Source organism: Pundamilia nyererei, unplaced genomic scaffold (genome assembly GCF_000239375.1).
Source record: "Pundamilia nyererei isolate P.nyererei 1_Seehausen unplaced genomic scaffold, PunNye1.0 scaffold00058, whole genome shotgun sequence".
NCBI lineage: Eukaryota > Metazoa > Chordata > Actinopteri > Cichliformes > Cichlidae > Pundamilia > Pundamilia nyererei.
In genome coordinates, this window is record NW_005187459.1 from 2938327 (window position 1) to 2957166 (window position 18840).

Consider the following 18840-nt stretch of genomic DNA (forward strand, 5'->3'; position numbering starts at 1 on the left):
TGATTTGTCCATAACCAGTTTTTAACCTTTGCCTTAAACAAATTGAATGTCGAGCATTCTCTAATGGGTTGAGGACGACTGTTCCACAGATGGCCACCCTGGACAGAAAGGACGTTCTGCCCAAATGCTGTCCGTCTGTGGGGTATAAACAAGTCTCCTCGGATTGTAGCTCGAGTGGTCCTGTCTGAGCTTTCTTTATGCCTAATGAACTGCTTTAGTGGTGGTGGAGCAAGGGAGTGTAAGACTTTATATATTAAACTCTCTCTTTTAAGTTTCACTAAGTTATTGAAGTTCAGTAATTTATGTTTTTTTAACACATGACAGTGGTGGTGGGAAGTCGGTTTTTTGTCAAGTAGTTTTAAACAGTTTTAAGTGTTGTTGGACAAGCAAGTGACCAGGACGTCAAACAATAGTCCATATGAGAGATGATCATTGAGTAAAAATAAGTTTTTGCAACATTCATATTTAAATTATTACGTATATGATTAAAATTTCGATTATTTAATTTAAGTACCTGGTACACTTTATGTGTCCCAGGTACTTAAATACCCCTGTGTTTTGTTTGTGTGTTTGTATGAGTGGGTGGACGCAGGTTCATTGGCTGGCCACATCTGTGATCACAGGCTGTTGTTGACTCTAAAGTTATAAAGCCTGTCCTCCGAGTCACTGGCTTTCACATCTGAACCCTTTCTAGTGCCAAGATGCAGGCCCAAACCCGAAGCAGGTGTCCCTCCACTCTCTCTATATATAAATCCCATGTTTGTCTTCGTCTAGACATTACCTAGCTCTTTAAAGGGGACCTATCATATAAAACAAAGATTTTTTTCAGACGCCCTTACTGTTGACATCCAAATTAAGAGGGTAAGAAGCAGCCAGGTGCTGCTAATCAAATGCTAATCAAGTGCACCTCAGCACCAGTAAGTGTGAGCACCTATATAAAAGCAGAAGCTTTGGCAGTTTACTGTTCTGGAGAAAGTGGGTGTGTGAATACAATGCCAGACTTCCCAGGTATGGACATCCCAGCAAATTCACACCATGAAATGCCCCAAGAGCTACACCTCAGACTACAGGCCTCAATCGGCAGCTTAAATGTTAAAAATGTTAAAGTTCATGAGAGAAAAGAACTTAACAAGCATGGATTGTTTGAAGATAAAGAGAGAAATCCTCTCTGAAAAACAAAAAACAAAGCACAAGACTTCTGGAACAATGCCCTTTGACTATAATGCGCTTGGCAAACAGCATATCAGCTCTAACACCTCACACCAACTATTAAGCACGGTGGCGGAGGGGTGATGATTTGAGCTTGTTTGGCAGCCACAGGGAACCTCACAGCCATAAACTCCTCTGTGTAACAAATATGAGGCTGACAGCTAAATAGTGACTGAAATGCTGTGGCGGGACCTCAAGAGAGCGGTGCATAAACAAATACCTACAAACCTCAACGAAGTGAAGCCACGTTGTAAAAAAGATTGGTTCAAAATGTCTCCACAATAGTGTCAGAGACTGAAAGTCAGGCAGAAAACGGTGTTGTCTTGTTATTCAATCTAAAAATGGCTTTACATGCCTCTTCCTCTAAAAACACAAGGCTTTTAGACACCATTCACAAGGCTGTACATAAACATTGTATTATTAACATGATTTAACACTTAAGCCTCTTAATACCGTCCAGCAAAACAGATTATTATGAAATTTTGTTTTTCTTCATTACTGCCTATATGCACACAAACGCATCACCAAATAAACAACAACAGACAGATTTTCTACATAAAAATAAAACTATAGAAGCTGAGATTGTGACCACACTTAATAATATAGAATCTTTTGGAAAATGAATTCATCAAACTTTTTTTTGAAGACATTTAACTAGTTACCGGTACCGAAACATGACTGTATCTTTAAATCTTCATAGCTGTAGCTTTTATTGTGGACTGTTCTGTGGACAGTGAACAAGTGGGGTTTTTCCCTTGTGTAAATGGCCATTTGACAATTTTAACTGAGACGGTGACATTTCCACTCAGGGCACAGGATGATTTAGGAGGGCAACCTGAAAAAACGCTACCACTTTATCATCCTAAAAATAAATACAGGCAGTAACAGCGTTATAAAAGAAACCAGAGAGCAGCAGAACTGATAAATGATAGCTGAAATAGAGTTTTCTAACCGCTACACAAAAATAAGTGTAGATCTGGTTAAGGCAGCAATTTACTGACGTACAGTTAGATGTTTTTTGGATAATGAGGTCCGTTATACTTTCAAAACTGACATCTCCTAAGCAGTAGAAAAGCTGTCCTGGACGCCATTTCTGCCCGTTTAAGCAAAAACCTGCAGTTTGGAGTGATTTGGCAAAAAATTAGAATGGGAAGCAAGATGTCAAGCTAAAGTCATTACAGCCACTGTTAGAAGAATATGGGAAGCAGTCCTGGGATTCAGCCAAATATTATCTATTCAAAAGGAAGTGCTACTGTTGAACTGAATGTGAAATGTGCAGGTGAAACAGCCTGAATGGTAATTTACAGACAAAAACCAATCGCGAGAGAAAGAAGTTCTTAATTGGACGACAAAGAAAATGCACAGAAAATACAAAGGAAAAACAAATAGCTACTAAGATCCATGACCAGGCGGTGTTTACCGGAGGTCACAAGAGGTTACAGCTCTGACGCACAAAAGAAAAAACTGAAAAGATCCGATAATAATGAGCCGTTTCACAATCAGCTCTCAGCATTTTCAAAATGCAGATCATTTCGGTCTGCACCATACTGCCCGCATCTGAATCTACCTTGAGATGAATAAAGATGTCATAAATGTGCAAACTTCAACTTTTCTACCAAATCTGTTACTTAAAAGGCAGAAAAGATCGTATGACAGTAAAGACTGTTTTCACATGTGAAACGAACACAATGTCAGGAGATTCAAATCAGAACATTAAATAAATGTAAATGGTAAATAGACCGGTTCTATATAAAGCTTTTCGATTCCACGCTCAAAGCACTCAGGACGTAGGAGACGGTCAAAAGTAGCAGTTGCTCCTGATCACTTGAGTGTGAATGCATAGTCTACTTGAGCACTCACAGCACTTTATACAGCATGCCTCGTTCACCCATTCAAACCCCATCATACATTATCATCAGTCAACACCAGTCATTTTCTGCACCTACTATCTAATCGGCTTTAATCACCAAGGTGTCGAACCACCAACCTTCTGATTTGTGGATGACCTGCTGAAAGGGTTTAGACAATGATGCTGCCTGAGTAGAGCGTCCAAGAGACATGACACATGGCACCGGCCTGCTCACTGTCACTTCAACAGACAGTTACCTACATTATTCTCAGATAAGTACAAATGAACTTTGCACGGACTTAACTTTGGGGAACTGACCGTTTAAAAGGAAGAAGTTATTGCAAAATTACAAAAGGGTCATGCCCTATAAATACTCCCTTAAAAGCCTTAGAGGTCCTTTAGGAGATCACTTTACAAAGTTGCACAGTCTAGACTTGAAATATTCTACTATGGTCATATGCCGCAAAAGGTCATGTAATAAAATTCAGGTGCTTGAGACTACCAGTGGACAAAGAAATCCCAAGAATGAAAATTAAAGCAAAAAATTAAAGCAAACTCAAATTTGATTGGAAAAAAAGACATTTAAAAAAAAAAATCACTCACACACAATCATTCCATTTCAAATAGCATGTTTTTCTAACCTACTACAGCACACAGACAGACGCATGCATACAGTTTATACAGGCACAGTGAGTGCTATCGAAGCCATTTCTCGCCACTTACTTGATGTAATAAGGAACCTTATTCTGAGAAACTGCACGTTGCCAGGGGAGCTGTACAGATGCTGCAGACAGAGAGAGACAAAGATAAAGAGAGCAGTGAGATGAGGGGAAAGACAAAAAAAATCGGGCAACTAAAATCCAAACGCCATCTTAATAAATGCTGCACAATTCCACCAAGCAGTGTAATAATCCATTTAGTGTTTGGACCTTGACTTGAAATAATTTTTACATGTAACACTTCCATTATAACACAGTCTAGATGTATAAGGAAGACTCTCACGGAGCATGAAATTGGGGTGGGGGGGTGGGGTAAATGGATATTGTTTTCTTGGCAGAAAATCCAGAGGAGGGAGACAATGGGACATGAAAGAAAATATTTTTATTTTATTTTTTTAAATAGAGGGAGAAAAAACTGGGGGCACAAAACAAGACAAAAAACACAGACAAGCAAGGGAAATCTTAAAAATGACAAGCTGATAAAGTGTTAAAACCAGACAAATATAACTCTTGAGATGTTCTCAAAAGCAATAAGAAGCAGAAATGTTGCTTGATTTATCGCCCTCCCACTTTCCCTCCTCCTTGACACAGCTCTACACTCCGATATAAAGATGAAAAGACAGTAAGAGAAAGAGATTAGGCGAGATTGGGAGATATACGAGATGGATAGGGGACGATAAGAACGCACTACTTTATTGATCCCTCGGGGAATATTAAGCTACTAGTGTAATGAGAGCGAATGTGTGATGGAGAAGATAGTGTCATAGTGCCAGGAAGATGAAAGAAGAGACAGAGTGGTGTTTTGTCTGGGTGCAGTTGCTGAGCTCTCAGCAGCGCTTACTTTGTAAACTCGTGTCTGTTGGTGACACAGCATGCCGGCTGAGCATGCCACCTGCTCTGAATCGCACACCGTCCATTTTGTCTCCGTGTCTGACAGCCAGCAAAGCAAATCAGGTGGAACGGGGAGAACACTAATGGCTGTATGATTATAGAAAATGACGAAAGTCAGAGAGCGAGGGAGAGCGCAGGGAGCCGGAGTCTGGCTGCTCTGTTTAATGTTCACGCTTCTGCATTTGTCTTTTCTCTCCAGCTTTGTCTCTAACTCTCTATGTTCTGCTAATGACCACTCTAAAGAGGGAGGGAGAGGAAGGAGTCAGTGCAGAGCTGTAATTAAGCCTTGCATTATTCATGAGTGAAGTGGCGCGTCTGCACGCTATGTGTATGCGCGTGCACGCGTCCACTGAGCATCCGTGACGGCGAAGCATATGGCTGAGGATGAAAAGACGGGGCATGGGAGAGAAATTGGACGATGTGAAACTGTGTAACTGAGTGGAATCAAACCAAGTCACCCCAAATCTATAATTTCCTTAGAGAAGTAATAGGCTCGGTACTCACTGGAGAGGAAATGTTGGGAGGAGGGGCCAAAGTCTCTGTGGGCTTCTTGAAGGAGCTTCAGTCTGTCATCCACTGCCACCTGTATGATGACCACACACACACACACACACACACACACACACACACACACACACACACACACACACACACACACACACATAAAGAAGAGACAGTCAGCTGTGGGCTGGCAGGCTCTGCTCGCACAGACAGAACTTTACAGTGGCTAGACTTGGCGTCATGGTTGGAAAGAATTCAATTTCAGTGCAATTAAGTTACAAGTGGATTTTCTGTAAGACCCCAACTCAAGAAATTTTATTTCCAATAGAGGTATACATATACACAGTATCACGTCTTGACTCGACTCACAGGCACTTGGTGTCAATTTCAGGACATTTAGCATTGTCTGGAAATTATAAAGCAGCTTCAATTAGCTGAGCACATGTCAAACCCACAAACAGCAGGTAACTGAGTGCTTACATGCACGTGTCAGCTAATAAGTATCTACACCGGATGCAGTCAATCACAGTACGGCTGTACGCTCGCACACAATGAGCTCAAAGCCCATAGCAAATCACTGCAGTGACAATTACAGGTAACTGTGGACCAAAATAGACTTGCAGGTCACAAATCCACCATCTAGTGTAGACACATGGTGCTGGGGCCAGAGGGAAACCCATTATCCAGATTTCATGGAAGTGTGCCATGTGCATTCTCAACTTTGATGGTATATGTGACCGTAATGGGAAACAGAGAATTAATGGAAGTTTTTTTTTTAAATTGAAAAATGAAGAGAGAAACTCAACGGGGAAACACATAAGAAGCTAAATCAGGCAGCACACAAGAACACTAAGTTTCCTAAATCTCTACTTTTGAGCTAATCCCACAAAAACAACAAATGTATATCAATATGGGGCGATCAGAAACATGCTCCTGCAAAGATCAGAAACGTAACATAGCACCAGAATCACACTGTGCCTATTTGTGTGTTAACATAAAATCTTATATACTTTCAAAATCAATGCTAAAACACTGCTGTTTACTCCATGTTATTATCTCTACTACTACTTCAGCTTGCTTACAAAAAAAACACACACTCCGATATAAAGATGAAAAGACAGTAAGAGAAAGAGATTAGGCGAGATTGGGAGATATACGAGATGAATAGGGCACGATAAGAACGCACTACTTTATTGATCCCTCAGGGAATATTAAGCTACTAGTGTAATGAGAGTGAATGTGTGATGGAGAAGATAGTGTCATAGTGCCAGGAAGATGAAAGAAGAGACAGAGTGGTGTTTTGTCTGGGTGCAGTTGTAACATAGCACCAGAATCACACTGTGCCTATTTGTGTGTTAACATAAAATCTTATATACTTTCAAAATGAATGCTAAAACACTGCTGTTTACTCCATGTTATTATCTCTACTACTACTTCAGCTTGCTTACAAAAAATAAAAAAAAACTTGTGTGAAAAGCATTTAAGTTATCAATCACTCAGACTCTTACTTCCGCGCTCCTTTGAGAGCCGTGTATTGACCTCTCAGGCACTGCACCTGTGCCCTGCCGCACATGATTTGCTTTGCTCCATCATTCTGACTAGCTGGACAGTATTGGCAGCCTATAATACTGAGACTCGCACATTCACACATGAGCCTCGGGTATTAAGTCAGCCAGATCACAGAGGGATCCTGGAAATGGGTACAGAAAGACCAGTAGCTCAGTTTCTTTTTTGGCCACTTAGTGACTATTATCCTCACTCTCCCGCAGCAAGGAAGATGGTAGCTGTCTGGAAATGAAAACCAAACCATCAAACTACACAGCCAGATCTGGCTTATTAGTGAAGCTGAAGCCGTCCTGCAGACTGAAAGAAATGAAAAGAGCGGACAACAGAGAGAGACAGAATGAAACTAAGCCCTTCTCTGACTCACAATCTAAATTATAGTCATATCCCAGGCAACAAGACTGTTAGTGGGTATCTGTGCAGTGCACTGGAAAAAAAAAAAAAATATCACAGGGCTACAAATTAGCACAGCTAACCAGTTTTGCTGAGCGGGGAAGGGGGGCCACATTTCTTTTCCTGCTTAAATTCCCGAATAATGCAACCACACTGTGTGCCTCAATTATAAAGGAAGCTTCAAAAACATTGCACTAGAAAAAAAACTCTGCATCTGTCTCATGTCCACAGCTGAGCATCTAACCTGTATTCAGTTCCTCTATGTGACAAAGTGGGTGAGAACACCATTTGTCCATATTCTTAGTTAACATTCTTGTTTTGATTTAACCATATTTCATATGTAGTCTGCAATAGGCAAACATCTACTATTGTTTATGTTTTGCACTTTTACAGATTATGTACAATAACATCTTGGTTTAAATCAATTCTGACAAGTTTGTTAAGTTAACATGTTATTTATTTCAACTGTTAATTGGTGTAGTTTGAACTCACCTTACTTACCTGTGTTCCAGGAACAAAAGGAGGAAATTATAGCTTTACTTCCTGTATTTATAGCTTTATAGCTAATAGCTTATAGCTAATCTGAGGTCACAGGAAGAGACCAGGTGAAGAAGGGGGAGAATTTTAGACTGTGTTTATACAGAAATGGATTTATTGGTGCAATATGTATTGATTACACCGTAGCGATTTTATTGCTAGTAAAGAGTAGCAGTATAGGTTTGAGTATGATAATGTTCATCTTACCTACTGAATGGAATAGTCCAGGGGCGAGTGGACTATTTAAGCAGATGAATGCAGGTGTTCAGGGGGGAAAGGACCAGGTCAGTGTAGCTGTGTGCAGTTTGACCTTAATTTCCACTGATTTAAGTTCAGTTATGTTTATTTGAACTGAGTTAACTATGGAGTTGAGCTTCTTCTTCTTCTTTTTGTAAATATGGTTTGATCACAAAATGGTGAATAAATCACTCGCTACACTGGACAGCACCTGTCTCCTGCCATTCTTAGCCGCTTAGGTCAAGTCCCACCGCACTCTACCACTGCAGATCTCAAGCATCACTGGGTATCAATGCCAAGGACCCTAAATCTAAGAGACATGACAGAAAAGCTACTTTGGCATAGCAATCTAGAGATTAAAAACTGACTAACAGTGCACCTTTAAGTTTAAAAATCCCCAATTAGAATACAAAAATGACTGAAACTTGTCTAAAGGATATCAACACAACTCCAGCGCTCATGCTCAAAACCCACTCCTCTTCTATCTCCTTGTAATAACTTGTTAAGAGACTTTTTCACGACTTCTCCTCGAGGTCTGAGACATGTTCAACTCTGAGAAACACTCGTGACTGTCTAGCTGTGACTATCAAGCGTGCAGAGAGCCAAGGATGTGACCGGTGAGCTGCGAGAATAGTGGCCAGTGATGTGTAGTGACAAAGTGTCGCACTGAACATAAAGCTGCGTTCAACTAAAACAAGTAAACAGGGAGAGGGACGGCTCCAAATCCCCGTGTGTTCAGCTGACAAAGTAAAATTGGTATACAGTGAAAAAAAGCGAGGGAGACACAAAAAACAAAAACATCGAGACAGCGCAGTCGCCTTTGAAGTCATTTAGACAACTGTGACAAAATATAGAGTAAAAAATGCGCACGCGCGCACACGCACACGCACACACACACACACAAACCCTACTCCTGCTCCGAAATCTGTAGCTGTTTCAGGGGGATTTAAAGTACCTGCAAAAGTTTCCACCTCATGTTGAGCTGGTCCAGCTGTCTCGAGGCTGTGGATGACAGCTGAATGTCCAATGGTGTCAGCTCAGCAGAAAGCTCATTGACAATTCGAACGTCCTGACGCAACGGGGCAATCTCCTCTCTGAAGGCCTGGAAAAAAGATGATAGCGTATTTGTATTATAGTTGTGAGATTAGCCTAAAATAAATATGCTTTAGTCCAAACTGCTGACTGCTGTTTGTTTATCCCTTTCTTGTTTGACCACCTAAAATCTAACAGGAGATGAAGTTTGCAGCTTCAGCTTTAAAATTTGCATTTAAAAAGTCTCCTCCGTGTACTGTCCTACCCGTCTCCCATATTAGAGACAAGTGCTGCTCTAGTTGCAATCTAATCTATCAATAGACCATTTAATCTAAAGTGGATCGCTAAATGACACGGATATAAAGAAATACGAGTGCCTGGACTGGCTGTACCTCAGGTGATTAAGATCTGAGGTGCAGCAGAGAGAGAAATAAGTGCAACAGCTGAATTTCCTCATGCAGGCTGTGAATCGTGACTTGGCTATTTTCAGTGCCCTTTTGTCCTCCGCTTCTCGACTCTTTCATTTGTTGTTTACAGTTTACAAGAAGATGCTCTCATTTTTCTTGCTTGTTAAATTAAATTTGTTGCTTGTTTCTCGGCCGGTTCTCCTTGGCAAAACTAGACATCCTCAAATATGATGTGTAAACAAACAAGACTATACTGAATATATCCTCAAATGAAGTAGCACTTTCTTTAAAAAAACACACACACAAAAAGTAAATAAAGAACCAGGGAAACCATGTGAAGCATCAAACATTTCTTCTTCTTTTTTTAAATCAGGATTTTCAAAGATTTTATAACAGAAAACAACAAGATTTGTTAAACAGCACTCAAACTGAGCATATCTGACAGTATAAGAGGGATGGTTATGGTGCATTAGCAAAAATCTGACCCTCTGACTCACCGTGGTTCTATCGATGTGATCCTGCAGAGAGTCGATCAACAGATCGCCCACAGGCTGCCAGGTAGCTTTGGCCTCCTCTGCCCGAGTCAGCCGCAGGTCAAGCTGGTCCATGGAGCTCTGCAGCTCCTGGAGTCGCTCCAAGGCTCGCTCCACCTGACTCTGCCAACCGCCCACGTGCCCTTTCAGACGCTCCCACCGCTCCCTCACTTCACCAGATTGCTTTCGGATAGCCCGGGCCAACCCTCGGGCCTTCTCCTCTGGTGTGAGATCTGAAAGATAAAAAAAAAAGAAAATGCGGGAAATAAAGAAGCACGCCATTTTGTGGAGAAATGCTCATGGCCTTCATTATTATTTCATATTTTGTTCAGTTATTTCTTCACAATATGGTAATGAAAGGCATTTATTTCAAGACTACTTCTATAAAATGGAAGAAATGATAGAAATGCATTTGTAATGTGTTCAAATCCTTGCACTGAACCGGATCTTTTCTTTTATTTCACAGTCCTTGACTTCTTTCCAGCGCTGCAAACAGGCTCCCCCACACTGCTTTACTTGCAAAAATACACATGCTCGTGACGTTTCAGTGCTAGAGCTTCCTAAAAACAACCTTTACCATCTTCAACATTTAATTATTGTTCTCTAAATACGTACTTCTACAACAAAAACACCGAAGAGACCTGTATAAATTTTTATTAAAGTCTCTTCTTTTCTCTTCCTAACATGATGTGGCAGAAGATTCTGAAGAACTATGAGCCATTTATCTGCAAATTTTACTATAATTATACAGCTGAATAAGCCCTTTGTGATCATTTTTTCTTTTATTGCACATTCCTTCAGTAGTTGCACATCTTTCATGTCTAAGTCTGACCCTTCTATGACTCATCTGCAAACCTGACACCCATCGACAAATCAAGCTCCAGGACAATATAAACCCCAGCCCTTCGATCCTCTTTCTGACTTTGTACTGCCTGGTAGAAAAACTACAGTCTTGTCAGAACTGATATGTAGAATTTTCTGACCCTTAGAACTAATTCTTTTGTCCCTTTGTGTCTCAGGTCTACTAACTTCTTTCCAGTAACAACCTGAACTAATCCAAACTGCACACACGCCTCTTCTCCATCACTCTCGCCAGCCTTGACCTGCTCTCTGACACACTATCTGCCAAATTCAGCTGCATTCAAGTCACAAATACGACCTGCTGAACTATTCACTGTTGTCCCTGAATTCAGCTTTTGAGTCCTCACTTCTTCAGTTAAAGCTTTGATCCCATACTAGGTAAATGAGCGACACTCAACACGAGGAGAATGGAGGAGCAAAGGAGAACAGGAGGGCAGAAAAATAAGAAAAGAAGGTAGGACGCTGAAGCTTTAACTAAAGTCAAGGCTTGATCAAAGAGAAAGACAGGAAAAAAATGAGAGAGACTGAGGGTCTAAGAAATGACAGAAGTCTAAGAAGTCAGAAGGTGAGAAGACATGACGACTGTGGCATATCTGAGGATGCGGTTAGAGAAGAGGGGGGAATAAAAAAATTTTTTTAAAAAGAGCAGGTATAGGAGAAAACTGCTCCCCAGATAATCATTTTAACTGCAAAAAAGATGAGCAGCTCTCAGGAGTTCTTAGGTCTTATCTCCAGGGTAGTCACTGAATTACCATCTTCACCTGTTGCACCTCTGCAATCTCGCTTTTTCTCATCTTGCTCCCGGCATACAAAAACGCCTGACACTGCAGGAAGCCTCATGTCATTGCTGATACTGATGGTGTCTGTAGTTTATAAAGAAGAATGATGTACACAGGCAAAGTAATGTAAGCTCGTTTGATTGTCTTTACAAAGCATTACTATACTAATACACTATCAGAGTGTTACTCTGACACATTCAATATCCTCTCATTACACCACAAGCACAGCTTCTGATCTTAAATTAGCTCGTTTTAAAAAAAATCTATTTACTGTACACAATGAGATGACACTTTGATGTCTGCATCAAAGACCACAGACAACAAGCCTATCCGTCTGCGCTCTGAAGTCTCGCCACACCCCTACACATTCCCTTGGGTCGGTTTAATTATTTACACAGTAGGGGTTTAGTTAGAAGGGAAATATGCTGACCTAACGAAGACTTCCCTGCTGCACCCAAAAAGAGACAGAGAGGGAATACTGAATGAGTTGGTGTATTTGTAAGCCCAGCTCCTTGTCTATTTATACCAACTTCAACAGAGGTAACAGCTTGAATGATTTTAACCTCAGAAGTGAGGCAAATAAGACCTTAGATTCTGGTTCTTCAAACTGGCTGAAAAGCAGACATTCTTGTGATTGATGACAGGTTAAGGTACCCAAAACAAAACCCTTGTGGAGCAGAAAAGAAGAAGTTTCTTCTGGCAGTTCTCCCATTTACATCAGGTTATCACAGTGGATGGATCCATATATTTGATTTTGCACAGATTTGAATGCTGCCCTTCCAGACACCCGCACCACCAGGTATCTTAAATCCAACTAAAAACCTTTAGCAAATGACTTTGTAGGATGCAAGCTGCAACCTTTTCCAGCTCCTTTTGTTATATTGTGGCTCGCGTTCGGGGGCACCACAGCACGTCATCTGCAACCACCTCACCCTCTCTTTTGCATCACATCAACCCTCTGCATGTCCTCCATCACTACCTTCTCTAGAACTTTCTCTGAGGTCTTTCTCATCCTTACCGCCAGCTCCATATTTCACATCCTTTGTCCAGTGTATGCACTATCCCCCCGTTACACATGTCCAAACCATCTCCTCTTGCTTTGCTTACACTGTCTCCAAAATGCTTAGCTGGCACTGTCCCACTGACATACTGTGACACTAAATCTGTCCCTCCAGGTCACTCCCAAACATCTTCATCTTCATCCACCTCCTCTCTTTGAGTCAGACCTACCATCTCCAAACCATACATCATAGAGGGTTTTCACAACAGTGTTAACAACCTTCCTTTTCAGTGCTGCTGCTATCCTTCTGTCACTATGCCTGAAAAATGAAGACAAGGTATAGGTGCAAAAAACTAGAGTTCTTTCAGGGGCCAAAGGTCCAACTTTACAACAGAAGCAAACATGGAAACTGCTTCAACAAAGACATTTTTGTGTACCTAATGTATATATGGGTGATCTTTTTTGATAACTCAACAGCCTAAATTGCATTCAATTTAGTGGTGTGGCAGTATTAATTGTGGATGGCTTCAAAACAGGGCTTTACAAAGCAATTTTGTCTTTTTAAGTGTTTACAGTCTGCAGTTTATTACCACGGGCTGCGTCCAAAATCAATGCATTGTTGTTACCCATCTACTATTGTCATACAGTACAATTTTAGAGTGGGAAATTATGTTTCTACAAGATTCTGGCCATGTAAGGGTAGGGCTGTTCGATATAACGATATATATCGGATGACGATATAAAAACGTCTATCGTTTCCTATTACGCTATCATTTGTTTCATGGTGTCGTAAAATAAACTGTTTACGGCAATATTTTTTCATCGTTTTGATGGTCACTGTAGAGGATATATTAATGTATTAAAGTTCTCTCTTTCTCTCATATTTAATATGATCACACTATGGACGGACAAGCGCCTGTTTTTACGTGTTGTCGTTAGCAACAATGACGGTAAAACCATCGCGTGGCTCCGCTGTCCGCTTGTTTGTTTTCCACGTAAACCTTTCACAATAAAGCTCAAGATCCTGTTGAGACTTTTCAAAATAAACTGAATCAAGTGAAAGAGTATGCAGAGAAGCAAAAAAAAGAGCCGTCAGGTGCTAAAAAAATAAACCTTAGACTCAAACTTTGAAAGAAAATGGTGGCCGTTACAACTTGTGTCTAAAAATGTATAGTTTCATGCATTGGTTAAAACACTCGAATCCAGGTAAAGGACGCTGAGATGGAAAAACTAAACGCAAGTCGAGTTGCCCGAGATTCACAGAATTTACAGAAAATATTACATTTTTGTGATTTATATCATTGTCAGGACGATGAGATTTTTGTCATATCGCACAAGGGAAAAAAATGATATGTGAATTACAAAAATAGGCGATTAGTGATTTAAAATCTGTTGAAAACAGACTAGACTAACTAGAGACAGAGAACTGTGAGTTTCTAATAGTTTTTCATTACGTCATTATCTCCAGATACTTACTATACCTAAAAGATAAAACTGCCTAAGCCTCATTATGAGCTCTGATTTTACCACAATTTACTCAGGAGGTGGAAAAAACTGCATGGCATGGCTTTAATGGACTCGGTAGTGGTGTGCCGTATTTTTAAGCTGCAATTATCTTTTCAAACCTGTTTCCAGGACTGAAAGTTTATATATTCTGTTAGAGATATTTATTTTTCTAATGAAAAGGAACAAACCAGTCTTTGGCTGCAGGTTCTTGCGTGGCTCTCCAGGACCCTCAATGGGCTGATCAGCAAGAAACGTCCTCGCCTGGTCCAAAGTGCTGATTACCAAGTGCTCGCGCTCCTTCAGTTCTGACCGTAGCGCCTGCGGGAAAAGCACAGAGCAATGGCTTAGAGGGGACTTGATGTATATAAAAATGTTACTAATATCAACCACAAATTTTTTGTAACTTTGTTATGATCTATATATTAAAAAAAGAGTTTGAGTTTAATTTTCAAACAGTTCTTGCAGGTCCTAGTTTTTGAAATAATATACATACTAATCAACCAGTTCTTAGAGTTCTTGTGATTAAAACACTCACATCAGCCCAATGAACAAACGCAGATGTTTACGTTCTGCCTATCGGCAAGATAACCAACACATTCAATGGCTAATTAGGTGATTGCAGCACAACAAAACAGTTTCCCTGCTCAGTCTTTGCCTATTAAGAAGGAATCAAGAGGTAAGAGAGAGAGTGTGAGAGAGAGGCTATGTAAGGAGTGTCAGCGGTATTGAAAGCTCTGAGAACAGAGCAGAGATTGAAGTGCGAGTACTGGGTCAAACTGGGCTTCTCCTCTGGGTCTGTGTGAAATTAGCTGAGCAAGGCACAGAATAAAGCGAGTCACTGTAACCCTGCAGGAATAATCATTATAGAGCTTGCTAGTAACACCACACATCCTGCACATCCTCTCACAGCGCCGCTCATATTGAAATAAGCATAGTGCACCACACACTCCAGGCTCTAGTTCATGAAGTTCATGAAGCAATCTGACAAATGCTCTTAACCTTATGTCAAGAGTTCTGCCTCAGCAGAGTGCACGGCAGGCGATGGAACTACATAAAGGGGGTGAGATCGGTATGTAACGGCATAATTGTTCTTGTCTGAATATACATGTGACACCCCAAAGAACTTCATTGCCTATCGGAGTGTGTGATTGCTTTGTGAAGAGGCGATGTAGTTGAAGACACTGTGAAGCTGGTTGACCCGCTCTGATAAAGTCTCACACTTATCAGACTGATCAAACAGTCGACTGCAGCAAAAATGAGATGCAAAAGATTGACGACAAGATGCAGGCTTGGGTGCAATCGTATTACCGGCAACATTTGAAGACGTAAGACAAGAACAATAAGAATCGCCTAGAAGAGAAACTATCCAATCCATATGTATGAGAACACCCCACCACTCCAGCAGCTTACATCCATATACAGACATACCTGAACTCGCACCTTCTGTGTGACCTTCATTATACAATGTCATCACAATCTAATTTCATCCTTTTAGACATTTGTGTGAAGATTTGCCATAATTAGCCTATAATTTCCTGAGTGACCTTAACCCTCTCACCACTTCTTTCAATTCTATTTCACAGTTCACACACGGCTGCTGTGGAAGCATTTAAAAATAAAAAATTAAAATTCTGGAAGTAAGTTCTTGTAAAAGTTGGATTTAGACCAATGCAATGACAATTTCACACAGCCTCCTGCAGACAAATGTACTCTCACCCTGAAATGAAGCATCCTGCTGAACACAAATTAGATCATCCCTGCTAATAAATGGTTTGCTTCGTTCCAATGATTTCCTCCCCGTTCACACAGAGGAAGCATAATAGGCAGGTAGCGCAGAGAGGGGACCTTGAGAGATAGAACGTAAATGAGAGGGGCTTGAGGAAGAGGGAAAGGGGTGTGAGCAGAGATAAGAAAAAGAGGATGAGGAGCTGAGCAGTGAGGACAACTCCCAGTTGATACCAGCGCCTTAAGTTTTCCATATATTTGTTTTTGTTTTTGCTGTCAGATGTAGAGTGGTGGTTTAAATTAGGAAATGAAATGAGGGTAAAGAGGCTGTTTATTTTCAAAGTTTGTTGCATGTTACTCGGAGTGACGCCAGTAAAATATTCCGATGTCAGTTTTGTAATGTGTTAATCACAGATAACAGCTCAGGTCGATGAACAGCATCCTGGTGGAAACAAATTGCACCTGGTTGAATAATTCAGGGAAGTCTGATTACAGCCAGATGTAGAAGGAACCAACATATATACAGCATCAAAGCAGCAAATGGCTTGTCTATAGATATGTGAAGTTTGACTTCATGTATTACACTTTTAACATCTCCAAAGATCCGTCAGCAAATATTTGCAAGTCTGATAAACCCATGTTATTCACAATAGAAGACAGAAAACAAATACTTAACCTCAGAAAATTAAGAAATATCCACTCATTTTGAAAGTGATGGAAGCAACATCAAAAAAAAAGTTGGAACAGTGACACGTTTATTCAATTCAACAGTTGCCTCAAGTCGCTTTATGTTGTAAGGTAAAGACCATACAATGACAGAGAAAATGAAGAAAGCTTCAACAGGGTCTGCCAACAGTCTGAGAGCAAAACGTTTTACTGGGGCGATACTGTGAGATGAATGTTGTCCAATTCTTGGCCGATACAGGATTCTAGCTGCTCTACAGTCCCGGGCCTTCTTTGTCTTATTTTTGCATTTCATGATGTGCCAAATGTTTTCAGTTGGTGAAAGGTCAGGACAGGCAGGCAGGCACTGTCCCTTGTGCACAGAGATTTCTCTAAATTCTCTGAATCATTAAATATTAGGCCGTATAGATGATGAGGTATTCAAAGTGTTCTTTATTTTATGTTGAACATCATTACTCTGAAATTTGCAGGGGTTTTTTTTGCAGATTGCTGAGCCTCTGCCGATCTTTACTTCTGAGGAGCTCTGCCTCTCTAAGATGCTCTTTTTATACCCAATCATTTTATTTTGATGACAATTAACCCAATTAGTTGCAAAATGTCCCTGCATCCATTTCTTTATAGAACATTTACTTTTCTAGCCTTCGGTAACTCCCAGTCCCAACTTTTTTGAGACATGTTGCAAGCCATCAATTTCAAAATGAGAATAAATTCAAATACAAGCTGAAAAAAAAAAAAACTGTTGATAAAGATCATGTGGCTCAAAAGCTCAAGAACAGCCTGCAGTAAGGCCACTGTGGTCAAAAGTGAACTCTGCGTCTCAGACGTATTTACTATAATAATACCCATATTAATAATCATGTCACACAGGCATAGTTTGAGTAATAAAAAAAATCCCTGTCAGTTACAATAAATGTAATATTATCTTCTAATGTAAACTGGCTCCAAAGAAATGAGCCACAGAAGGCTCTAATATCTGCAACGTGAGCAGCGCCAAGTAATCCTCTTTGTTAGATACAGCCTCGCCGTCTGTTATCCAGCCACTGGGTATCCTTACAGTTCAGGCAGGTGACAGCACAAAACACTTTCACCCAACACTCAACCAAATCTTTTTAGTGAAACCTCAGCACGCGCACATTATCAGAGTTTCACACAGGGACACACTTTTCACGCTTTTTTGAAAGGCGGATATCAAACACATACGCCGCTTTTAAGTTAACAAAAAAAAGCTCTTTTTTTCTCTTTTTCCCCAAGCAAATCCCAGACAGCCTTTGAGTGATGAGACATAGACATCTAAGTCAAAGATAAAACAGGACAGGTCTTCTCTTTGCTCTTTTTCAACAATTTCCAAGCTCTGGCACATCAGAATATGAGCTGTGATTTATGGAGACTAGAGCAAGAGGGGACTCTTGTCACTTTCACAATGCTTCTGGCATCTACCTTGAAGCTACGAGTGACCGTGACCTTGGCTGTGAGTGTGTGATTATGTCTGTGGGCAAGTGCTTGTGCCCAGGTCTGTGTAAGAGTGTAGTTTGTGGCTGTAGCAGCACAGCAGACTCTTATCACTAAGTGCCCTGTGCTGTGGCGCCAATGAGATAACATCACAACACAGCTTCTTTCAGAGCTCTGCCAAACATCCCTCTTCCTGCTCTCAAAACCCTGCTATCTCGTCCACAATATTACCGTAGCCCTCATCTTCTAGAAGAAATAAGCCTCCCAAAAAGGACTGATACAATATACCATCTCTCAACATAAGAGAGGCACAAGGCAGGAATTTTCAGGCGCCTTTGCAATAAGGGTTCAATCACACTGCGGGAGAAGGGGGAGAAAGTCACAATACTGATGACTTCTTATTTTTCTCTAGCAAAAACTATTTTTAGTTGAGGCCAGAATTTGAACTTGTGTCGTCTGGGCCAAATTAGATTTTACAGTTGCATACAGTTGCACAGTTCATAAAGGAGCCACAGAGTGATTCAACTGGAAAAAAAAATGAATTGCTCCTTTGCCCTCCCAACATTTGCTGTTATCTCAGAATAGCTGAAAGCTAGTGATAGCTGCTAGTAGTTTGAAAACAAATGCTCCACTTAACTAATGCATCCAACCTTGGCCATTGTTAATTTAGTAACAATACCCACAGGCTGTGAAATGCCTGTGGATGTACAAGAAACCTATATGTGACAAATTCGCAGTTGCCGAAATAAAAATATAAATTTTTTCCATGTAAAACATATGTATATTTTACATTGTTGTGTTAGTGCAACTGCAATAATTTACAAGTTTGAGGTCAATTTAGAACCTTTATATTTTTTGAATCGTCGCTGCATCACTCTTTAGCATAGTTTTGCAGTACTTAATGAGGTTTGCTGTCACCGATAATTATAACTGCTAACAGCAGCATTGTTCATATACTTCTTTGC

The 18840-nt window shown here is 40.5% G+C and overlaps 1 protein-coding gene across 5 annotated transcripts in view; it reads right to left on the minus strand.

Moving 5' to 3' along the window:
- The window catches only part of utrn (utrophin), a 142503-nt gene that overhangs the window by 51787 nt on the left and 71876 nt on the right, over positions 1-18840 (minus strand). For all 5 annotated transcript variants that reach the window (XM_005734470.1, XM_005734471.1, XM_005734472.1 and 2 more), the window contains 5 exons: positions 14206-14335; positions 9836-10104; positions 8855-9001; positions 5173-5251; positions 3782-3842 (listed from right to left, as the gene is read on the minus strand). In XM_005734470.1, coding sequence (XP_005734527.1) covers positions 3782-3842; positions 5173-5251; positions 8855-9001; positions 9836-10104; positions 14206-14335 — 686 coding nt within the window. The remainder of the gene's footprint in view (positions 1-3781; positions 3843-5172; positions 5252-8854; positions 9002-9835; positions 10105-14205; positions 14336-18840) is intronic.